Below are 25,778 nucleotides of genomic sequence, written 5' to 3' on the forward strand. Positions count from 1 at the left end.
TTTACAAAATCTTATACCAGCATGTGGTAGAAAACTTGCAACTACTAAAAATTAACACCTTCATTGATATTGCAAAATGCATGCATATACAATGCTGACTCATTAAACTTTTTGAACAAAGCATATAAAGATAAGGCATGACTAGAACTTAACCAAATCTAAATAGCAGCTTATGGTAAAAACCTTGCAATTACTAAACATTGATTTCTAAAAAACTATGTAATTAATTTAAAGATGCATGGAGTACCTGGAACCAGCAAAATTAATAATCAAATTGATAAAAGATTATTGTTTTAACACTGATTACACACTCTTACCAGGACAATAATTGGTGTTGCAAGATTGTATCATGTTATTATGTCCTTTGCAAAAGTATTCATCCCCACTTGGGAGAGGATTTGTACAACTGCGACTTCGGTACTGTGACCCACCACCACAGGTTTGGTTGCACCTCTCCCATGACCCCCAGGATGACCAGCCACCATAAACTATATTTATATCAGAACTTTAAATGATTAACAAGTTAAAATGACTCTAAATAGAAGAACTGCATGTCATTATTGCAAATTGCATGCAAAAAACATTGCCCATTCATTTAAGTTTTTCACTATATCAAATTAAAATAACTATAAGACCTCATGAGTTATAACCATGGTAACAGATGGCTGGTAGTTTCCATGCTCACCTGCGTGCTATTGAGAATACGCATACCAATATGTTAGGGTGTCAAAGTTTAAAGAATGATGATTGTGATAGATGTACAGACGATTTCAGCCATTTTTTAGGACTTAAATATTAATAATAAATATAATGAGATATAGTGTGAGGAAAAGTCATTTTTCTTATATCAATATTGATAGTTTGAAAATCACTTTTTGATCTTACTGTTATGGAGAGCGCCCATGTTTTTTTAGAGTGCGTTGCGTTACATAATTATTAAAAATAGAGCGAAGAAGTTTCTAGAACATTTAGTCATGATGACTAAGCGAGAACTTTAAGGAGAACCTTCTAGAACCGTGACTCAGCATATTTTTGTTATGATGTAATCATAGTGTAATGTTTCTAAAAATAACAATATTACAGATCTCTAGAACATTCTAGAACTTTTCCGAAAGATATATAAGGAGTCACGCTAGCTTAAAGAAATAGGCCTTTTAGTGAGCTATAACTGCTGTTGCGAAGAGCCCAGAGGAGCGAGAGCCGGACAGAGTTGTTTACTGGAATTGAAAGCCGTGTGGAAGGCTACGTGAGAGAAAGAATTACGGAAGTCGACAGTTTGTTAAAGATTTTCAAGAGAACTGTGAGTTGTGCGGTAGTGCACTGAGATTTAAGTGATATTTTTTGTAAAGGGCTCTAAGTTATAGGGATACTGATTGTATTAGCATTTATATCGCTCCGTAGATAAGTGAAAAAGATAGTTATTGTATTGGTTGTCGATATCGCTTCGTAGTTATTACGTTGGTCAATAAAGTAGTTGAGTTGTACGAGTTGTATCTTTCTGGCGGTTTGGAAAATACCGTAACAGAAATTGGGGGCCTGTCCGGGAGCGAATATTGTGGAAGTGTATTTAGAGCAGAGGTAATTGTTCGGGAGCGAATTTTACAGAAGTATTTGGCATATGAGTTATTGTCTTGGAGCGAGTTTTGTATTAAAGGTTATAGTAGAGTATTCTAAAGATAAGTTATTGTCGACTTAAGTAGTCATAGAGTATATCAAGATGTCAAAGTTTAATCCAGAAGACTTTATGTCGAGTCCCGACAAAGGAGTATTTAATGCGTTAAGGAAAGACGAACTTATTTTATTAGCAAAACACTTAGAGTTAGAGTCTAAGCAAGCAATGAGAAAGGATGAGATACGACAGATTATAGTAAACCACTTAGTGGATACTGAGGTTTTTGAAGGGACAATGTTAGAAACATCGTCAAAAACAATGTTAGAAATAAAAAAGTTGGAGATGCAAGAAAAGCGAGAGAAAGAGGAAAGGGAAATGCAAGAACGACTGAAGAGAGAAGAAATGGAGATGAAGAGAGAAGAAATGGAGATGAAGAGAGAAGAAATGGAGAGACAAGAAAGACTGAAGAGAGAAGAAATGGAAAGACAAGAGAGGCTAGAGAAAGAGAAACTGGCTTTTCAGCATGAAATGGAAATGAAAAAGTTAGAGCTACAAATGAAATTAGGATTAAGCTCGGATAGTGAAAAGCATAGCGAAAAGTTTGATGTTACAAAGAACATCAGGTTAGTGCCTCCATTCCAAGAAAAAGATGCTGATAAGTACTTTTTACACTTCGAGAAAGTAGCTAGTAGTCTTAAGTGGCCTAAAGAGTACTGGGTTATGTTATTACAAAGTGTATTGGTTGGTAAAGCTAGGGAAATATATACACAGTTAAGTGTAGAACAAGCTGTAAGTTACGACGAAGTTAAGGATCTTATTTTAAAGGGTTACGAGTTAGTTCCTGAGGCTTATCGTCAAAAGTTTAGAAACCATGAGAAAGTTCGTAGTCAAACCTACGTAGAATTTGCTAGGAGTAAGGAACAGTTATTTGATCGTTGGTGTCATTCACAGAAGGTAGATAAGAGTCACGATAAGTTAAGACAGTTGGTATTAGTTGAAGAATTTAAGAGGTGCATTCACAGTGATGTCCGAACGTTCATTAACGAGCAAAGAGCAGAAACGTTGGAAGACGCTGCACGGTTAGCAGATGAATTTTCGCTGAGTCACAAAGTGAACTTCGTGGAAAAGCCCCGTCAGCCTGACAGTAGATTTCAGCCTCCCTCCGCATCACGATGGGTTGGAAGCCAGCGGAGTAAACAGAATGACGGAGCACCTCCCAAACGGAACCCTGGTAACCATTTTACAAATCGTTCCAGCTCCACCTCGCCAGGACAAAACAGGTTTGTTCCAAATACGCCCATCAAGCCACCAACCTGTTATTACTGCAGAAAAGAAGGTCATCTGATTTCCAGTTGCCCAGAAAAGTGGAGATCTGCGCAAAAATATGGTATGGAGTCGAAGCCCAACGGATTTGTTGCCAAGCCGTCGCCTTCAGTTTCTGAAAGTGAATGTACACCTCCGCGATTTTCCCGAGAGAAGACCCAGACAATCTCTACAAATGACGTCAGTGGTTCGTTTAAATCTGTCATGGATATGTTCCAGCCCTTTATTCACGATGGCTCAGTATCATTATCCCGTTATATGACAGATTCAGTACCGATCAAGATTTTAAGAGACACTGGAGCCTCACAGTCTTTGCTATTAAGCGACACGTTGTTGTTTTCTGAGAAATCGTCCACTGGTGCAAGTGTTCTAATCAGAGGAATCAGTTCCGAGTATACCCCAGTGCCGCTCCATACAGTTTTTCTGTCGTCAGATCTTGTGTTTGGTCCTGTGAAAGTTGGAGTACAATCAACATTGCCGTTCGATGGAGTACATCTTATCCTTGGAAATGACCTTGCAGGAGACAAAGTGGTTATTAATGCTGTCGTTACAGAGAAGCCTAGTTCAGAAAAGTCTCCAGACCCCGTCGAGAAGATAATTCCTGGTCTTTATCCTGCATGTGTAGTAACGCGAGCCATGAGCAAGAAGAGGAAAACCAGCGATGAAGAAATTGCCTTAGCGGACACCCTTATCAGTCGAGTTTTTGAGGATGAGCAGCCAAGTCCCTCCCCTTCTGAGCCAACAGAAATCCTACCTGAGAAGAATCTAACAGATCAGTCTGAGAAGATGTCGACCTCTCAGCTCATCGCTGGACAACGTGAAGACCCAGAAATTTCGCCGTTGTTTTCAAGAAGCGTTGGTGAAAACGAAGTATCACAGAACCCCACCTGTTATTTTACAAAGAATGGAGTGCTAATGAGAAAGTGGAGACCGCTCGATGTTCCAGCTGAGGACGAATGGGCTGTTAAGTACCAGATTGTTGTCCCGAAAACTTACAGGCAAGACATTCTAAGTATGGCACACGAGACTCCCCTGGCTGGCCATTTAGGTGTGAACAAAACTCACAGAAAGATCTTGAATAATTTCTATTGGCCCAACCTGAGAAAAGATGTAGCTGAATACTGTAGGTCATGTCACGCCTGTCAGATGGTTGGGAAACCAAACCAGACCATTCCAAAAGCGCCACTGCAGCCTCTGCCAGCCGTTCAAGAACCATTCAGCTGTGTAATTGTTGATTGCGTCGGACCGCTACCAAGAACGAAGTCTGGAAATCAGTTCTTGTTAACCATCATGTGTGCGTCCACCAGATTTCCTGAAGCCGTACCCCTGAGAAACATCAAGGCCAAGACTATCGTCAAAGCTTTAACGAAGTTCTTTACGCTGGTCGGACTTCCTAGCGCTATCCAGTCTGACCAAGGTTCTAATTTCATGTCTGGTATTTTTCAACAAGTAATGCACGAACTTGGAATCGCACAGTATAGATCATCCGCGTACCATCCTCAAAGTCAAGGAGCTCTTGAAAGATGGCACCAGACTTTAAAGAACATGATGAGAGTCTACTGTTTCCAAACAGAGAAAGATTGGGACGAGGGAATCCACCTATTGTTGTTTGCGGCACGCGAGTCCGTCCAGGAGTCCCTAGGATTTAGTCCGTTTGAGCTCGTTTTTGGGCACACTGTGAGAGGGCCTCTTAAACTGCTTAAGGAGAAATTATTGTCAAGCGGTAGTGAGTCTATTAATCTTTTGCAATATGTTTCAGACTTTCGTACTAAGTTATTTAGAGCTTGTGAACTAGCTAGAGACAATCTTAGTTCTTCTCAGAAGTTAATGAAGAAGAAGTATGATGTAGACGCTGTAGAACGTAGTTTTAAGCCAGGTCAAAAGGTTCTTGCATTGTTGCCAGTGCCCGGTAACACATTGTATTCTAGATTTTTTGGTCCTTATGTTATTGAGAAGAAGTTAAATAACCTTAATTACGTAATAGTTACTCCAGATAGGCGTAAGCAGACGCAATTGTGTCATATTAACATGTTAAAGCCTTACCTAGAGAGAGGTAATAATGTAGTTAAAGAGCCCGTAAACGTTAATGTAGTTATTTCTGAGCCCGAAGACTTAAGTAGTGAGTTTAGTAGTAGTCATCTCAGTCCTACTGACACATCAAAACTCACCAACTCCGATGTGCTAAAGAATTTGGACTCCAAGCTGTCACACCTTGAAGAGGGTCAACGTCAAGACCTACAGAAGCTACTTGAAAAGTATAGTGACCTGTTCCCTGATGTACCATCTAGGACAAATCAGATTTACCATGACGTGGATGTCGGTGATGCTACTCCTGTTAAACAACACCCATACAGGCTGAATCCGAGAAAACAACAGTACCTCAAAGAAGAGGTAAAATATTTGTTGGAGAACGATTTTATCGAACCAAGCAGCAGTAGTTGGAGTTCTCCATGTATACTCGTGCCTAAACCGGATGGGAGCTATCGGATGTGTACCGATTACAGGAAAGTTAATAGTGTGACTAAGACAGATACCTTTCCAATCCCAAGAATGGATGATTGTATCGATAAGCTGGGAAAGGCAAAGTATGTAACGAAATTTGACCTTCTCAAAGGATTCTGGCAAGTACCGTTAACGGATCGCGCTAAGGAGATATTAGCATTTGTAACTCCAGAAGGACTCTACCAATACAAGGTCATGCCCTTTGGTATGAAGAATTCTCCTGCTACCTTCCAACGTCTCATTAACAAAGTCATCGCCAACCTTGAGGATTGTGAAGCCTATATTGATGATGTAATCATCTATAGTGAAACCTGGGAGAAACACCGAGAAACTATCCGTGAGTTCTTCAGGAAGTTGAGCGAGGCCAAATTAACAATCAATCTCTCTAAAACCGAGTTTGGCCAAGCACAAGTGACGTATTTGGGACATGTCGTCGGACGAGGACAAGTACAGCCAGTTAACGCCAAGGTCGAAGCCATAATCAAGTTTCCGCGACCAGAAAACAAAAAGCAACTGATGCGTTTCCTTGGTATGGCTGGTTATTATCGAAGGTTTTGCTCTAACTTTGCAACTGTCACAGAGCCATTAACAAAACTGCTCAGCAAGAAGGAGAAATTTAATTGGAGCGACCAATGTGAAAAGGCTTTTGAGGAGCTGAAAGCCATGTTACAGAGTGCCCCTGTTTTAACAGCGCCTGATTTTTCTTCACCGTTCAAGCTGGCTGTTGATGCAAGCGATGTTGCCGCTGGTGCTGTGTTGTTACAAGAGGATGATGAAAGTGTAGAACACCCGGTTTGTTATTTTTCAAAGAAGTTTAACAAAAGTCAAAGGAACTATTCCACCATCGAAAAGGAATGTTTAGCACTGCTGTTAGCTCTTCAACATTTTGAAGTTTATGTTAGTTCCTCAAGTTTGCCCGTTGTTGTGTATAGCGATCACAACCCCCTCGTATTTCTCCACAAATTAAAGAGCAAGAATCAGCGATTGTTGAGGTGGAGTTTAATGCTGCAGGAGTATGTCTTGGACATCCGACATATAAAAGGAAAGGATAATATTATTGCAGACTGCCTCTCGAGACCTTGAGCTTTGCAAGAAAGTTTTGCAAACTTTCTTTTCTCGAAGGGGGAGGGTGTTATGGAGAGCGCCCATGTTTTTTTAGAGTGCGTTGCGTTACATAATTATTAAAAATAGAGCGAAGAAGTTTCTAGAACATTTAGTCATGATGACTAAGCGAGAACTTTAAGGAGAACCTTCTAGAACCGTGACTCAGCATATTTTTGTTATGATGTAATCATAGTGTAATGTTTCTAAAAATAACAATATTACAGATCTCTAGAACATTCTAGAACTTTTCCGAAAGATATATAAGGAGTCACGCTAGCTTAAAGAAATAGGCCTTTTAGTGAGCTATAACTGCTGTTGCGAAGAGCCCAGAGGAGCGAGAGCCGGACAGAGTTGTTTACTGGAATTGAAAGCCGTGTGGAAGGCTACGTGAGAGAAAGAATTACGGACGTCGACAGTTTGTTAAAGATTTTCAAGAGAACTGTGAGTTGTGCGGTAGTGCACTGAGATTTAAGTGATATTTTTTGTAAAGGGCTCTAAGTTATAGGGATACTGATTGTATTAGCATTTATATCGCTCCGTAGATAAGTGAAAAAGATAGTTATTGTATTGGTTGTCGATATCGCTTCGTAGTTATTACGTTGGTCAATAAAGTAGTTGAGTTGTACGAGTTGTATCTTTCTGGCGGTTTGGAAAATACCGTAACATTACTCCATTCTGATCAGATAGCATCAATATAAAAGGAAATTACCTTTTTGTAATTTTTTGCAGCAAAAAATATATCTATCTTAGAGGACTTAAATGATAATAACAAAAATGATGCGAAGAAAAGTCATTTTCATTATATTAATAATGGTATTATTTTGAAATCACTGATGATCTGTCCTTTTTGGTGGGCTTTCATGGACGTGATAACTTTAAAGGATTAATCAATTATGAGGATGTCTTTAGACTTGATCAATACTGCATAGAACGGTAGCTATTTCACCATATCCTCATCAAAAAGAACAAGCCAAGTTCTCATTAACCATTAAGTAAGGTATGAAGATAATTACTAGCTGATTTGTTCCACAAAATCCACATGAAAAGTAGAGATAGTATTATTTGTTGAAAGAAAATAATCATCTGAAAAGTTAATTTCATTCATTCTTATATTGAAGAGTTAGTAGAATCCTTGATAGAGTTCTCAATCAAAGTAAGAAGATTCAATTTAAAAAAAACAACAACCTTGATTTGAAAGTAACATGAAATCACCACACTATGAGATGCTCATTAACTATCATGTCAACAAGTAATGTAAATCAGAAATACAGCCAGGCTCATATTTTAAACTGACTTTATTCTGGTCAGATAGCATTAATATGAGAGGAAATCAGGTCCTTTTGCTATGATTAAAGTGCTCATTTTCCTGCACCAAAAAATATATCATGAACTTAAATGATAATAAGTCACTTACCATCTGGTTTGTTCCACAAAATCCACATGAAAAGTAAAGAGATAATATTATTTGTTAAAAAAGTAATCATTAGAAAAGTTAGTTTCATTCATTCTGCTATTGAAGAGTTAGCAAAATCCTTGATAGAGTTCTCAATCAAAGTAAGAAGATTCAATTTAAAAACAACAACAACCTTAATTTGAAAGTAAAATGAAATCACCACACTACCGAATGCTCATTAAATATCATGTCAAAAATCAATATAAATCAGCTAAGTAAAGTATGAAGTCACCTACAATCTGATTTGTTCCACAAAATCCACATAAAAAGTAGAGATAGTATTATTGAAAAGTATAACAAAAAGCGAAGAAAAGTAATTTTCATTATATTAATAATGGTATTATTTTGAAATCACTGATGATCTGTCCTTTTTGGTGGGCTCTCATGGATGTGATAACTTTAAAGGATTAATCAATTATGAGGATGTCTTTAGACTTGATCGATACTGCATAGAACTGTAGCTATTTCACCATATCCTCATCAAAAAGAACAAGCCAAGTTCTCATTAACCATTAAGTAAGGTATAAAGATAATTACTAGCTGATTTGTTCCACAAAATCCACATGAAAAGTAAAGAGATAGTGTTATTTGTTGAAAGAAAGTAATCATCTGAAAAGTTAATTTCATTCATTCTTATATTGAAGAGTTAGTAGAATCCTTGATAGAGTTCTCAATCAAAGTAAGAAGATTCAATTTAAAAAAAACAACAACCTTGATTTGAAAGTAACATGAAATCACCACACTATGGGATGCTCATTAACTATCATGTCAACAAGTAATGTAAATCAGAAATACAGCCAGGCTCATATTTTAAACTGACTTTATTCTGGTCAGATAGCATTAATATGAGAGGAAATCAGGTCCTTTTGCTATGATTAAAGTGCTCATTTTCCTGCACCAAAAAATATATCATGAACTTAAATGATAATAAGTCACTTACCATCTGATTTGTTCCACAAAATCCACATGAAAAGTAAAAAGAGAATATTATTTGTTAAAAAAGTAATCATTAGAAAAGTTAGTTTCATTCATTCTGCTATTGAAGAGTTAGCAAAATCCTTGATAGAGTTCTCAATCAAAGTAAGAAGATTCAATTTAAAAACAACAACAACCTTAATTTGAAAGTAAAATGAAATCACCACACTACCGAATGCTCATTAAATATCATGTCAAAAATCAATATAAATCAGCTAAGTAAAGTATGAAGTCACTTACAATCTGATTTGTTCCACAAAATCCACATGAAAAGTAGAGATAATATTATTTGTTAAAAAAAGTAATCATTAGAAAAGTTAATTTCATTCATTTTGATATTGAAGAGTTAGCAAACAATCAAAGTAAAAAGGTTCAATTAAAAAAAACAGCAACCTTACTTTGAAAGTAAAGTGAATTCACCACACAACAGGATGCTCATTATGATGTCAACAATTAAATGTAAATCAGGAAAACAGCCAGGCTCATATTTTAAACTGACTTTATTCTGGTCAGATATTATATTATTATTCTGCATATTATAGTAGTTACTGCACCATATCCTCATGAAAAGGAACAAATCACATTCTCGTTAACCATTAAGTAAGGTATGAAGATACTTACCACCTGATTTGTTCCACAAAATCCACATGAAAAGTAAAGAGATAATATTATTTGTTAAAAAAAAGTAATCATCTGAAAAGTTAATTTCATTCATTCTGATATTGAAGAGTTAGCAAACAATCAAAGTAAAAAGGTTCAATTAAAAAAAACAACAACCTTGACTTGAAAGTAACATGAAATCACCACACTATGGGATGCTCATTAACTATCATGTCAACAAGTAATGTAAATCAGAAATACAGCCAGGCTCATATTTTAAACTGACTTTATTCTGGTCAGATAGCATTAATATGAGAGGAAATCAGGTCATTTTGCTATGATTAAAGTGCTCATTTTCCTGCACCAAAAAATATATCATGAACTTAAATGATAATAAGTCACTTACCATCTGATTTGTTCCACAAAATCCACATGAAAAGTAGAGATAGTATTATTTGTTAAAAATAGTAATCATTAGAAAAGTTAATTTCATTCACTTTGATATTGAAGAGTTAGAATCCTTGAAAGAGTTCTCAATCAAAGTAAGAAGATTCAATTTAAAAACAACAACAACCTTAATTTGAAAGGAAAATGAAATCACTACACTACCGAATGCTCATTAAATATCATCATGATGTCAAAAGTCAATATAAATCAGCTATTAAGTAAAGTATGAAGTCACCTACGTGCTGATTTGTTCCACGAAATCCACATGAAAAGTAAAGGGATTAATTTGATTATTAAAAGAAATTAATCATCTGTAAAGGTATTTTTATTCATTCTCATACTCAAGAGTTAGCAGAATCCTTGGTACAGGACTCAAATGATAATAATAAAGATAATGTGAAGAAGAGTCATTTCTCTTTAATTATTTTGAAATCACTGATGATCTGTCCTTTTTGGTGGGCTCTCATGGGCGTGATAACTTTAAAGGATTGATCAATTATGAGGATGTCTTTAGACTTGATCGATACTGCATATAATGGTAGCTATTTCACCATGCCCTTATAAAAAAGAGAAGGCCAAGTTCTCTCAAACAATTAAGTAAAGTATGAAGACACTTACGATCTTATACGTTTCACCAAAACCAAATGAAAAATAAAGAGATAGTATTATTTGTTAAAAATAGTAATCATCTGAAAAGTTAATTTCATTCACTCTGATATTGAAGAGTTAGCAAAATCCTTGACAGAGTTCTCAATCAGAGTAAGAAGATTCAATTTAAAAAAAACAACAACCTTAATTTGAAAGTAAAATGAAGTCACCACACTACCAAATGCTCATTAAATATCATGATGTCAAAAATCAATATAAATCAGCTAAGTAAAGTATGAAGTCACTTACTATCTGATTTGTTCCACAAAATCCACATGAAAAGTAGAGATAGTATTATTTGTTTAAAAAAGTAATCATTAGAAAAGTTAATTTCATTCATTTTGATATTGAAGAGTTAGCAAACAATCAAAGTAAAAAGGTTCAATTAAAAAAAACAACAACCTTACTTTGAAAGTAAAATGAAATCACCACACTACGGGATGCTCATTAACTATCATGTAAACAAGTAATGTAAATCAGAAAAACAGCCAGGCTCATATTTTAAGCCAATTTTTTTCTGGTCAGATAGCATTAATATGAAAGGAAATCAGGGTTTTTTTGCTATGATTAAAGTAATCATGTTCTTGCACCAAAGAATATATCATGGACTTAAATGATAATAATAAATATAATGTGATATAATGTAGAGAAAAGTCATTTTTATTATATCAGTAGGGATAGTATTTCGAAGTCACTGGTGATCCATGCCATCTGATTGGCTCTCATGGACATGATGAACATCATAAGATGGATTAATTATGAGATGTGATTAGAAGTGAATCAATGCTGCATATTACGGTAGTTACTGCACCATATCCTCATGAAAAGTAAACAAGTCACATTCTAATTAACAATTGAGTAAAGAAGGAAGACACTTACAAACTGATTAGTTCCACAAAATCCACATGAAAAGTAAAAGGATTATATTAATTATTAAAAGAAAGTAATCATCTGAAAAGTTAATTTTATTCTCAAACTCAAGAGGTGGCAGAATCCTTGATACAGGACTTAAATGATAATAATAAATACAATGTGAAGAAAAATAATTTTTCTCATATTATTATAGTATTATTTTGAAATCACTGATGATCTGTCGTCTCTATTGGGCTCTTATGGGTGTGATAACTTTATAGGATTGATCAGTTATGAGGATGTCTTTAGATCAATACTGTACATAATGGGGGTTATTGCACCACATCCTCACGAAAAGGAACAAGCCAATTTCATATTAATCATTATGTAAAGTATGAAGACACTTACAAACTGATTCGTTCCACAAAGTCCACATGAAAAGTAAAAGGATATTATTAATTATTAAAAGAAAGTAATCATTTGAAAAGTTAATTTGATTCATTCTCATATTAGTAGAATCCTTGATTCTTTTTTGAAGAGTTTGGAGAATCGTTGATAGAATTCTTGATAAAAGTAAGAAGATTCAAGTTATCAATATAAGAAAAGAGTTATCTTAAAAGTTATGATTCGGTCAAAGCTTAGATTTGCTAATTAAATTACTGTCTCTGTGAGTTTGATAAAAACATTCATATGTAGATAATAAGATCATTCATTTCCAACATTGGATAACAGCATGCAGACACGTAAAAAGGAAAAAATATGAAACTTTTTAATGAAGAAAAGAATCATCTTGGAAGTTGTTTCAATCTGTTTGTTCATCGAGTAGTCATGCAGATTCCTTGATGAAGGACTGCCCCTGATTTTTATAAGAGTATCAATCTATATGAAATATATACACCATTTGAATTTTTAATCAATTCTGTCAGTTATTAATGTCAGAACTACTATCTACTGAAAGGAAAATGCCACGCGCATGTATTCCTACCTAACAGTGAATAAAATAATTAGAACACTTACTTCCTGATTTGTTTATAGATTTCCACAGGAAGAGAAAGAAAATGAGATAATTATTAGAAAAATAATAATTTTCAAAGTTGAACTTACTTCACTCTAATCTAAAATTTTTACATTTTTGAATGAATTTTTCCCCCTGATTCGTTCAGAGACGTTCGTTATCAAGAATTCCAGTTATTACAGTAATTCTTGATTTGAAATAAGGGCTGAGAATTCTTGTCAGCGATAAATAAATTATAATTGCATATGCAGTTCCTCACCACTATATTTCTGGGGTGTTACTAGGGGAGACCTTGCTGGTATTGAATTTCGTTCTAATTGGACCGTTACTGATAACTTGCTGTTGACTGTGAGTGACGTTACGTTACTTCTTTAGTGAAAATTGAAAATCATGGGCGTTCAACACTCATATCACCAACGGCGAAGCTGCGAGTGGTATTTAATTGGAAGTTGTCCCAAATGCCCTGCGGAAACCATGCTATTTATCATTTGATAAAGGGGGTCAGTTTCCAAAGAAACTGTGGTACCGCGTCGGTGAGGGAGTAGAACAAGATAATTTTGGCTTTATCAAGTGAGTTGATAATGTAAATTGGCCACCGCAAAGAGTTTCAAAGCTGACTTTCGAGCGCTAGCCCTTCTTCACAGAGAATGGAGGAATTGTGGGTTGCGTGTGTGTTTATATGCAGGAAATGGATAAATAAGAATACATAATTCTAAAATTATCACCACTAATCGGCGTTACCACCAGCGCCTTTGTTTGGAGGCTTGGCACATTAACTCCGCCCACGCTCCTTTAAACCGTGACGATGGCGGTCTGCTTCCTGACGCCTATTTACACCTCGTCAGAAAAAAGGCCGCTAATTAGTGATCATATAAAAGGACCTCTTGTTGCAGCGTTTAGATCACCCCTGATGAAGGCACTAGACAGGTGTGTCGAAACGTTGGGTCTATGAATTGTAACTTCTTCGGTTACATTCATTAAATCTGCAAACCAGTGTAGCTTCAAACTATGTCTGATTGTCCACCTGGTTGCCGTGTGAACTTTAATATAAGAATACATTAGTTGATTGAAGAGCATTCGTTGATACCGCGGGGATTAAGAGTTCCGATTTGAAAGATAAATAGTTGTTCAAGAGTTTTGCGGCTTTCGAAACTGCTTAGTTGTAAGGAAGGTCGTAGACTGCCATGTGCTCACTCGTAATTCCCACGGTATCAGCGAACGCTCTTCATTCACCTAATTTATTCTTGTTTTTCTCGACACCCTGTTCCCACCAATAGCTTAGTTTCATTTTCTGCATATAAACTGACACTCAACCCATAATTCTTCTTATAAACTTAGTTTATAACGTAAATTGGCCACCTTAAAGAGTTTCCTCAGCTTGAGGCATCTAATAAGACTTGTAACACATTATGTGTAGGCCATAAGAATAAAGCGTCAACATACCTAAGCATTGTACCCCAAATGACATCACTAATAGGAAAACAATTTGTGGCTGAGGCATCCCTTTAGGAAAATAAAATTACTTTTAAAATTAGTATCAATGAAAAACGGTAATCTTATTAGTTTATCCTATATATGCGGTATTGAACAAGTGTGAGGTCACGAGGGCGAGATATTGGCCGAGTTCCTTTCTTGTACTTTCATAGACGAGACTAAGTCGAGGTCAATAACACGGAAAAAGAATGAGGCTAATATCCAGCCATTTAGACCGAACAAGCTTAGTCAATAAAGGATTCATGATAAACAAAAAGATCATCGCTTTATTAAGAATCAACACTCATTCATTTCGAAAGACTGGAAAGGAAGCCCCCTGTGTTTGTAGAAAATAAACCTACGAGGATCGTTTAAGTTTATCATTTATGTTATCTTGTGTTTTTACTGTCTTTTGCCGCTTTTTGCGACCTTATCGCCGGTATTATCCAAACATAAGAAAGTTGTTTTTCTAAGTAATTTTTTTCTTGCGCTGAATCAAAATGGGAAATTCCCTGCGGACAAGATGGGCCCGCTCAGGTGGGCAATTGTAACACAGAATTCGCCTCATATTGCCCGCGGGCTCTGCCAGCGATATAATAAACTCTCGTACACACATCCATTTCATTTGTGTAATCTTGGTAGTTTTTAGTTGGTAAAAAAAAATAACTAAAATAAATACATTATTATTGAACACTTACTGAAAGATGGAGGCGTCAACTGAATTTGTTAATTTCCGGTTAAGTAATGACAATCTAAAACCACGCTTGTTGGCTCCTCTAATTTTACTGCAAAGTGGTTATCACATCAAAATACGTCATAGAAGCACATGGGCTTCAGATCCACCGTATCACAAACTCACGTTTGATTGCATAAAACATTAACAAATGGCCTTTTCGTTCCGTTTGCTCTCTCTTTTTTTTTTTTTAGATTTAAACAGCAAATCCCAGAGCTTAGCCGATTTATGTTTCAGGCCTAAAACTGAGTACAATATGGGCCACTTCTATTATTATTCAATTTATATGTTCCTGTAGCTTGATGATTAAAGCCGAGTCTTACCTAACTTGAGGTTAACGTGAGAACAGCAGTTGAGCACAGTAATATTCACTCCTTCGAATTTTTTTTTTCATCGGATGTCCGTGTATTGAGCTTTTTAGATATCACCCGAACTTCCTGAAACAATTGCCAGCCATTTTGTGGCCAAATGTCTCACTCATGCCTCAATGTATTGCTTTTTCTAAAGACAAATGTGAGGCCAACTGTAAAATATCTCCCGTAATATTGTGCAAAGTGTGTTTTCCGCCTTTGATTTGTTTTGATGTGTTTGGTCTTGTTCTGTTGTTTTTAACTCTTCATTTAGGTGACATATCATTGATTTCAAGTCGTGAAAGACGACTTTCAAGAAGGTAAGCCTGGAGTAAAGGAGCAACATTCTAAATTTAGATCGCATACGCAAAACATCTTTACGTTTTATTACCTTCATGTCAGTTTACTCTGGAGCAGCAAGCAGAATATCAAGTATCACTCACCCTGATTGAGAAAAAAAAAAGAGAATATCTTATTTCAGAAGTAAGCCAGCGATCTAAATGGGAAATGTTTTAAAATGATTGAATTTTGCAAAGTTCTTAGCACCATGCGTTTTAATTAGAAAACTGGGTGGAAGACCTCGCACCTCTTTTCAAATCCATAAAATCTCAAATGGGCATAAAATGTTCCCTATCAGGTGCCGGCTTCTTTTTCTAGTATAGGTCATTTTGTGTTCATGAAAAGTGGTACATGAAGGGAAGTTCGGTCGATTTGAAGCAAAAGACCTGAACATATATATTTTCTCAACTCCACCTGTTCACGAAAGAATGAATTAATTCTGAGTCAGGTTTCCTGTGAAGATTCCGGCTTACACAACTGTCTAAAACTGACGAATATACATCACGTTTTGAAATCTTCTCCCAGAATCTATCGTTTCCGATTTTCCAAAATTATATAAGTGAAGTATCAAGGCCAACGTCTTTAAAATATCATTACTGATATGGGAAAGACGTCCTATTTCTTTTTTTCCAAAAATGGAAATTCACAGAATATTTTACCACCACTTCTTTCTCTAAAACGGGTCATTTTACGTCGATAACAACGGTACATTAAAGGGAAGCTCAGTCTACTTGGTGCCAGAGGACTATCCATGTTTTTTCTCAATACAGTTTCAACCAAATAATAAACCAATTTTTGGTCACGTTTCTTGTGAAGATTACGGCTGTCTTAGACAGCTGTATCTTAAACTGAGTGGTATACATCACGCTTTTAAAACTATCAGGTCTGAACTCGTCATTTTTCATTTACTACAATTGTAAACTTGCAAGACTTAGCCTGTTTAAAATGTCATCACTGTGAAAGGGAAAACTTCCTTGAAGTTTTTTTTTTCGCATTTGAAAGATGAAAAATTAAAGAAAAACTACCAGCAAAACTAGGCCGCATCAATACTCACACCATGCATTCATGACAAAAAAAATAAAATACGTAAGTGTCCATTTACCTTTCGAAGTTGAGTTTCTTCGGTGATGGAGTAATTTTCTATTGAACTTAAAGCGTGAGAGGCGCACAGAAGGCGCAAAGTGCTAGTACTGTTTTGGCATACTATCAAAACATAGACGTATTCAAGCGTTTGATGACCAATTGTCAAGGCTATTGGAACAAAAGGCTTACTAAAAGATTGTTATCTTTTAATCAATTACTAATGACAAGTTTTACTTTTAACTAAAATTAGCACAAACCAGCTGAAACCATATGAGAACAGAATTAACTTTATCCCCGGGGAGAGTCCATTTATCATCAATCACTTTTACCTCGTCCGATCCCATATATCTATTTTATTTTATTAAAGCGGAGCTCACAAAGCCAACCATACCTACAAAATTTGCTAACTCATCAAGCCGAGAAAATTCATGTGACCGTACTACTGGTGGAATCAAATTTGAAGTCATTCAGATAATGTGCAAACATTGACCCATATATCTCTCTATTCATCCGCTTTAAAAACAATTATTGCAAGGTTTATTTCGTTGTTCGATCTTCTCTTGAAAAATCGAACTTTCTCAAAATATCAAGCCTTGATGGCTTACTGCGCAGGACAAAAACTGTCGGATTTTCATATGATAAAATATGTTGTGTACAAATTGCAAACGGCGGCGCATGTAGCATACAAGAGAGATAAACAATTTTTTTCTCAGGATCAGTCCTGAGTCGGACTAAGTTTCTCTTACAATAAATGCTCTAACCCCCAAAAATGAGGCTTTCTTGCAATTAATTAATGTTTTGCATCGAGAAGTTAAAGAAAACGGGTTTTTTGCTGTCCATCAGGCGCCGAGCACAGTCACAATCGACAGAGTTGTGCTGTTGTTTTTTTCGCGCTAAGCGCGTGTTGCGTCATCCTCGGAGACTCGGGCTTTGAGTCGGTTTCAAGTCAGGGTGAGAGGTAGGTAGACAGGATGGTCTACCTAAGGTCTCTTCTGTCACAAGGAGTTCGTGGAGTTGTTGCTAGCACTAACGATTGAGTTTTATCACTAGCGATTGATATTTTATCACTAGCGATTGATATTTTAGCACTAACGATTGAGTTTTGTCACCAGCGGTTGATGATATTGGCACAAATGGCTCCCCATAAGAAGTGGAGGTTTAGTCAGAGAAACCACTTTTCCTGTTCCAAGCCTCTCATGGCTTTGTCACATGTTTCCAAGGCTCCTCCTGGTTTAACATATCAAAGCGCACGCAAAAATGCCAGTTACGCTGGAAATAGGGGGAGTTCCAACTCGTTTCAGCTTTTTCCTTTAAAGGCTTGTAAAAGCCAGGAGTGATAGCTATATCCCTTTTAAATTGGTTAAGAACTTAAAATTTGAAAACAATTAGCCTGTTCCAGGTGTTCGGTCGGAAAAACAGAGCACAATAGTGAACAGCACAAAGTGGCAGCAGAGCGAAAATAGAATCAAGGTTTCCACTTTTATCCAACTCAATCCAAAACCTCCTTCCTCTTTTCGCTCTGCCGCTACTGTCGCTCAGTTTAGCATCATGCTCCATTTTTCTAACTAAACTGCTTGAACAGGGTGTAGGACATGCGTTTCTCTTTCCACAGGAAAGTTTGAAAAATGTCAGGGAGAAGTTGACGGGGGTTTAGCATTAATAATGAGTACAAGACCCCTTGCTGACTGGATTGCGTCACACAAGGCCTCATATTCTCCCGCAAGCAAAGAATCACTCGTGCGGAAACCGTTATCCCTTTACTGCCTTAGGGAAATGCCAAATTTTTCTAAAACGAGAACGATGAACCTTTAGACCACGTATATATCATTTCAAAGGTATTTTCAGGGGTATGCTATAACGACACAAACAGGCGAGGAGGATGTAACTAAAAATACTGAGTTTTCAAAGTGAAAAATAAAAAAAAAAGGTTGAAATTTTGTTTGCCTTATACATATGGGGTATATAGGTATATACTCAAGAAGCTAGAGTTGCTCTCGGCTACGCCACGAGCAACTCTTACGCATCTTTCGTGCTCTCCAAACTTCCCGCTTGCTTCATATCTCGATGAACGCACAGCTGACGTATGAACCAATTGTTTTATAACATTTTCAACCCGATGGTTTAAATGTTGTGAAAGGGTCGATAATCGCTCTGCTACGCTTCAGCGCGTTGATAATTTTATTTCAGGAAAACATTTCGCTACGCTGTAAACGATCTTGTCTTAGATTGGTCAAAAACTGACAGGTGAATTCATGCGTGTAAATGAACTTTATTTTCTGATTGAGTGCTAAATTCTCGAGGGATTTGTTTGCTGACGTCATGGGCGTGCACAATAGGAATATGAAGCACGCTCACACAATTGAATTTACGCGCTCTTATATTAGAACAGAGCTAGTAATCAAATTCAATTGCGCGAGCGTGCTTCATATTCCTATTGTGCACGCTCATGACGTCAGCAAACAAATCCCTTGAGAAAAAAATTTTCCATCGGGATGCAAATGTTATAAAACAATTAGTTCATACGTCAGCTGTGCGTTCATCGAGATATGAAGCACTTGAGAAGTTTAGAGAGCACTCAAGAAGCTAGAGCTACGCCTCGAGCAACTCTTACGCATCTTTCGTGCTCTCCAAACTTCCCGCGTGCTTCATATCTCGATGAACGCACACCGACGTATGAACCAATTGTCAAATAAACTATAGCTTACATTGTAGCTCCTAGAGCATTGTTTGTTGTGAGATATAACCTCGACCAATACAGTAAAAAGACAAAAAGTTGAAGGGTGGTATATCAAGTGTCATATTGGAGGGGGCTATGCTTTTATGCCCTCAATATGCCCTACGGCACTCTGGCATTAAAGGGGGTCATTATACTGAGGGTCTGCTGACAGACTACAGGCTACCAAACAATCCTTTACTTTATGTTTCTTGATTCCTTAGTTTTATTTGGAATTTCATTTCCAGATAAAATCATTATAAATTAATTAAGGCGATTTTAAAAATTTTTTGGATTCATGTATGACCAGCCTGACTTCTGATGATGTGCTATTTCACATTCATTTTTTCCCGTCAAATTTTCTTATAATCCTGATAAATAATATTGAGGTCATCCACCCTAAAATGTAAAAATCTTCATGATAATTTTCAACCTGTGAACTGTTTCAAATTGGGGGCAATTCTTCAAATTTCTGGCTTGAAATTTTGTTTTCAGTATTTCATAGTAGTGTTTAGAAGGTCTTGGACTGATGCATTCTTGCAATACAGGAAATTATGTATTGTAAGACCAGCTCTTGTATGTGTCCACCCAGTCATTAGCAAAAATCCAGTCTGGAATAGCTTGCATGACTTCTTTTAGGAAAGGTGAAGATGACTCTTTGCCGTGAATATAATGAGCTGCCACAGCAAAGTCTAACAGATTGCTCTTGGCCAGGAGGTGTCTTTTTGGCTGAAATGATATTTAAATTAAAAGAATCTTAGGATACATTAGCCTGAGAGCAGGCGCTTGTGTCAGCACTGCAGGACCCATGTTTCTCTGCCCAAGGGAATATTTGAGTCAGGTCGGGGAGGGGGTTCACCAGGGCTCAAGTCAAGTCACGCAAAAGACAACTAGCCCAAAGTCATGTTGCCCAAAACCAGAGTAAAGTTGCCTGAAACTTTTAGTCTTGTTGCCAGAAATCCTGAGTCATGTTGGCCGAAGAAACAAATACTGAAAAGAAACTGACAGGCTGTAAATGGGTAATGAATTTGAGAAATCTTTATCAATATAGTGCTGTTTGTTCCTAATAATATGATGAAGATGATGATCAGAAAAGAAATGTGTACTAGTGACAACAACAAAATTAAGCATTGTTCATTTGATATGAACTTGTTTTGGACCCACAAATGTTTTGTGAATTTGAGAAATCTTTATCACTCATGCAGTGTTCATTTCCACCAACACCATGAAGACTTTGACTAGTACACAGAAAGCAGTCATTTAGTCAGAACTGAAATATGTTTGAGTAATGACCCTAAAAGCATTGTTCAGTTCTGTAACAACAATATGAAGCATTGTTCATTTCTATAACAACAACACTGAGTCTTGCACTGTTTAAAAGGTGTACATTTCTAAAAGACTATAGTGCTGTGTTACTCAAGGCCTCATTTTCCCGCAGGTGAAGAAACACTTATGCCATAGCACTTATAATAAGGACCTGCTCACTCTCTTGGTATAGCTTTCTATACAGTCGTTGCTCTGACAACAATAACTACCCCAACTACCACATAAGTGAGTCTTTAAATATATATATATATTAACAAAATGTTCTGGAACATTCTAGAAGCTTACAAAATCAGACGACTGCAAGGCGGGAGTCTGATTTGTTAATCACAAGCATGATTAATACTGTAATTGTCCGACTCACCAGAAGCTCAAGCGATAGTTCCCAGGGCCCCACATCAGTACCATGAGAATAGTAAATAAAGTGCACAACTGTCTCCACCATCTTGAATTGGTAAAAGGGGACCGAGGGAAGAGGTCAGCAAATTTACGTCACTAGCAGGTGATACATATACAGCCATTTGATCAGGACCTGAGGCAGTTAGAAGTCAGACACTGGTAAGATATGAATGCATGACATGATAATGTAAGGAGAAATTAGATGCTGGTCACTTCAAGGGGTCAAAGGGTTAAAAGAGAGAAACCTGACCTGATATTGAGAATTTAAATGAGTAAACTTGATCCTGTTTCTTCCTATGTAGCAATTTCACTTCCATTGGAGATGTTTTGACTTGAGGTGGAGGACCAGGGAGATACCAAGATTTTCTGATTGCAAATGCAATACTTCACAATTAGACAGAGTTATAAAATTAAACTAAATAGTCATATTAAATGTTCAGAATAGTAATCAAATAAATTCAGAGTTGGGTTCATGCAGGATTCTTTTCCTATAATTGGGATCTAAGAAACAATTATCACAAATCACCCAGTACGTGTCACAAACTAAATGCTATAAGGATGTCGGAGTAACAGTGAAAGAAAAAAGTGTGATGGCTCATGGTACCTATTGTTTATTGTAGCTTTGTTATCAAGTAGCCATGAAAGTGCTCCTTAAACATTCAAGGATAGGTGAGCAAAATAAATAAATCACATATTGAAAAGATAAATCAACTAAAATCAACCAAAATAATAACATAAAGATATTACAGGAGTATAAATGGGTAAACAAAAATTGTCAGGAAAGTCTGATGAAATGCTGGGGCTAACCTGTATTATGGACCATTGTGAAATAATTTAAGTGAATTTTCTGGATTCTCTAGGCACAGTGGCACACCATGCCTTGCTTTACCCCTTCCTAGTTTCCCGTTTCTTTCTTGCTTTTGCCTCATGCCCTTGCATGGCTTATGCACTGCTCACACTTGTTTTCATTTTTATATCCACAGATTGCTCAAATATCTCTTCCAAACATTCTTGAATTGTAGAAATCTGTCACAAATTTTAAGTGTTCATTTGAACACAGTTCATCTAGATTGTTTGATACATATTATTACAACTGTAACATATCCTGCTAAAATGGCAATTTTAAATATTTTATGTCCCTGTCAAAGGACAGTCAGTGGAAAAAGTTTCAAGCCTAACTCTTGTACTTGTCTCTAAACCAAGGCAAATAGTTGCATCATTTTTCCATTCTTCCAAATTTTGCCACTTTATTGTACTGTTGATATGGCTTCACACATAAGCACATGAGAATCCATGATGCACACAAACATTTTATAATTCTGTAACATGTAAGGCCACATTAAACTGCCACTCTCTTAGTGACCATTTTCCCATTATTGCCAAAGCCACTGAATACATAACTTTCATTTTTCCTTTTCGTATTTTGATTTTCTTCCCCTTCTAAGCAAGTTTGAACGTTACTGTCTGTAAGTGATAGGGATTTTTCGGTTTTTTAGCAGCCATAATCTGAGGAAATTCTGACAAACAACAGTGAGAGCTTTGCCATTCATTCATCAACATGACTGAGTGGTGCAAAAGGCGAGTGACGTGTAAGCAGCTGATTAGTGATATCAAACACTCGTGAAAAAAAAACGTATTTTTTTTCACCTGTGTTGTTAAGGCTTTTCTTAGGGCTGGAAATCCCTATATAACACTGCAGTTTAATAAAATTTATTAGCATGCAGTTGAATTGTTGCCATCCATATTTGAAGTGAGTACATTATGAGATAAACAACAATACTCAATAAGAGCAGCATATTTTAATACGAAAAAAAAATGGCATAATGTTGCAACTGGAACTATTGAATGTATGGAGATCTTTGGGGTGTCTACTTTAGCTGTGCTTAACAATGTTGATCTTGCTTTAAATTTGGTAAATGGCACTTCCTGTTATGTAACTAATAAATACAACTGTAACCTCGCCTTTTTTTCCCTCCTTCACTTCAAAATGTTTCAACTGGGTAATTGATTGGCCAAGTCAAGGAAAATTAAAAAGAGCTTAATTCTCATTTTGAGTTCCTTACCCTTTACATTCTAACTAGTGTCAATATTCTCCACACTGTTGCCCTTACACTTGGTACGTGACAATCAGGAGCTACTTAAATTGGTGATTATTTCCTACATTCTGATAACCTTTACATTTGAATCAAGGTTGATACTGTAAGGAGAAATTAGAAGTAAATCACTCTTAGGGGTTAATGGTTAAAGTTCATCTTTGAACACTTGCTAAAGGAAGTTTAATCTCTTTATACCAGTTGAAAAATCTTGCAAAAATATGAGAGTTGCTAGAAACAAATGTTAAACTTTTGCTACATGAGAGAGCTCATACAATGTACTGTAAAACAAAACCTTGCGGATGAATATAATCAATACTTTACATAATGACATACATGTATCAAAGCATAGCAATACTTCAATTGTTCCATTCTTCAGTCAGGCTTGTTTCACATGAACTAATTGTTTAAGTTAAGTCAAAGTTTACAACATTGATTTCACCATTCCTGCAAAACTCAAATACCTCAATCAGTGGAATATCTTTCTCACAACAACGATATTGGTCGACAACTACCAACAGATTGTACCACTGGCTTGAAAAACATCCTTTGTTGTAACTGTCAGATGCTTGCTCTTCAGCAAATTCCTCTGATGACAAAGTTTCTATAGATTCAAGGACTTTCTCTTGTACTTGCCAGTCAAGGGTCACTCCAAGAGCTGGTGAGATCAGTAACCAGGCAACAGGAGAGTGCTCCTTTAACACATTGTCATTGTCAACGTTGTGAGATGACATTCTCAGTTTTTGTTGAAAATGAACTAGGAATTCCTTAAGGTCCAAACTCGATGCACTTGATGAAAGGGGGTACTTCTTGTCCTACATAGATAAACAAATTCTAAGCACTGAAGTAAAGTACTTTATGAAATTACAGTATTTCTAGCTTTAATATTATGGAAATTTTGATAAATATATGATAACAACTTAGCTACAGTTACTGAGATATATCATCCAATTTTATGGGCCCACTGGGAACCATTGCAAGACAAGCTGACAAAAGATGTCTGGCTTTAGCTATGCTACTGCAAAACGTCCACAGCCACACACAAAGACGAAATACATGCACTTCCCCACAACCTTCACGACAAGTTCCAGACAATTTTATATCTGGACTGGTTGGAAAGCCTGATTGAGAACTCACTATGAACAAAAGGTTACTAATAGATTGCAGGACAAATCATCCTAGAACTGGACGAAACACAAAGTTACTAATGCTTGGACTACATGACAAATCTGCCAAATTTTTATGAGTCAATTTTCAAACATAGACACATTTTTGTAGAAGGCAGAATCATTCAACAAAACAGGCAGGAGTCTCCACACAACACTGACTGAACACTGACAAGAGACACTGGCCATCATTTTAACTAGAAACCTGTTCTATATTTAACCTGAGTCTAGTACAACCAATTCATTTATGTTAGTTCATCAAAGCCACCAACCTTCTAGTTACTAGAATAAATTACCTTTAACTGATATTCAGAATCATCATGACAGCATCCCTTCAATCCATACACAGCTCCTGAGATATAATCATACATTCCTACCACCTCACTAGCAACCACTGACACTATTGTATCCTGGATACCATACAGAATGGAAATCTTCCCACATAGATCAATATCACTGTGTTCAGCATTTTTTTAATGTTCCTCATCAGTGCAGAGAACGGACATCACTATCTCCAAGATCAGATTTAGGCTAAAAGTATTTGAAACTGGCCTTTGGCTGTAAATGCCATCCTTAACCAGAGTCAAAGGCTTTATTTGCAGCTCTGTCTCAAGCAATCTCTCTAAAAATTTCTTTTTGCCAACAAAATCACCCTCCTCAATGCTATATGCATGAGGAATGAGAGGTGCAGTCGAATCCTTGAGGTTTGAAATATTGTCACTGTTTAGCCACCAATCGCCATTACAGACTAAATCGCTTTGCAAACTTTCTCTGCCATATATACCATTAACATCCACCTTGGTTTCCAACTCACTTAGTACGTTGCAAGTTGGACTTAACTTTGATTCTCTGTCAAAATAATCTGAAACAATACAATGTTCAGACTCTGAAGATTTCATGTCACTATCCCAGTGGGATGCTCTTATCGATTTACTTAATTTTTTATTAACAAAAGTCTCATTGGAAACATTTGCTTCTTCACAGCTAAATTGCTGGAGGATACCTCTGTTTTGTGGTTCTGCTTCCACACAACAAACATTGTTTCGAGAAGAATCAGTACTTCTTGTAGAAGAGGTCTTGTTTAAAGATTGTGTTTTAACTAGTCTTGAAAGTTCAATATTTTCCGCACTCTGTCGCTCGTTTGCTTCTCGTGCTTTATGTTTTGAAGTTACGCGATGTAATTCAAATTCCGGAAGAACTGAATAACATGATTGTTCAGATGCTCTTCGCGATTCTATTCGTGAGTCTTCTCTTGATTCCAAATGATGAGCGGGTGGATAACATTCTCTTCTCGCACAATTCCACATGAAATTCCACATCATGGTCCCAAGATGATGACATTGTGGAATAGAAGAAGGCCCGATTAGGGGAATATGGAAGGGCCGCAGTAGTTTCTTGGTTGCATCCCTGTCGACTGAACTGACCTCCTCGTTATAACCTTGACTATTACGCTTTACATCCAGGAATGTAGCAGAAAATTGTTTCGTATTTAGTGGAAACATTTCTTATCAATGCCAGCAACAATTTCTGCATGAAACGTCCGCCATCTTGAACATGAGTATGCTACTTGTCAGC

General features: G+C 36.6%; 2 protein-coding genes and 1 pseudogene across 3 annotated transcripts in view; all 3 read right to left on the minus strand.

Annotated features, from left to right (window-relative positions):
- The window catches only part of LOC149037515 (hemicentin-1-like), a 58,376-nt gene extending 57,856 nt beyond the window's left edge, over positions 1-520 (minus strand). The window contains exon 1 of the mRNA XM_089187749.1: positions 318-520. Coding sequence (XP_089043875.1) covers positions 318-351 — 34 coding nt within the window. The 5' untranslated portion in view covers positions 352-520. The remainder of the gene's footprint in view (positions 1-317) is intronic.
- An 18,904-nt stretch (positions 521-19,424) lies between these two features.
- LOC149037522 (endoplasmic reticulum metallopeptidase 1-like) lies at positions 19,425-21,310 on the minus strand. The gene is made up of 3 exons (XM_089187841.1): positions 21,195-21,310; positions 20,910-21,077; positions 19,425-19,951 (listed from the first exon to the last, which is right to left on the minus strand). Exons 2-3 carry the CDS (start codon positions 20,988-20,990, stop codon positions 19,775-19,777), a joined length of 258 nt encoding a protein of 85 aa, XP_089043967.1. The 5' UTR covers positions 20,991-21,077; positions 21,195-21,310; the 3' UTR covers positions 19,425-19,774.
- Positions 21,311-22,416: 1,106 nt separating this feature from the next.
- LOC149037523 (uncharacterized) lies at positions 22,417-25,776 on the minus strand (annotated as a pseudogene). The gene is made up of 3 exons (XR_016181177.1): positions 24,500-25,776; positions 23,502-23,852; positions 22,417-22,637 (listed from the first exon to the last, which is right to left on the minus strand). The product of XR_016181177.1 is annotated as an uncharacterized LOC149037523 (transcript).
- Positions 25,777-25,778: the final 2 nt, after the last annotated feature.

The sequence above is a fragment of the Pocillopora damicornis genome, chromosome 11 (genome assembly GCF_964200805.1).
Source record: "Pocillopora damicornis chromosome 11, jaPocDami1.2, whole genome shotgun sequence".
Classification (NCBI taxonomy): Eukaryota; Metazoa; Cnidaria; class Anthozoa; order Scleractinia; family Pocilloporidae; genus Pocillopora; species Pocillopora damicornis.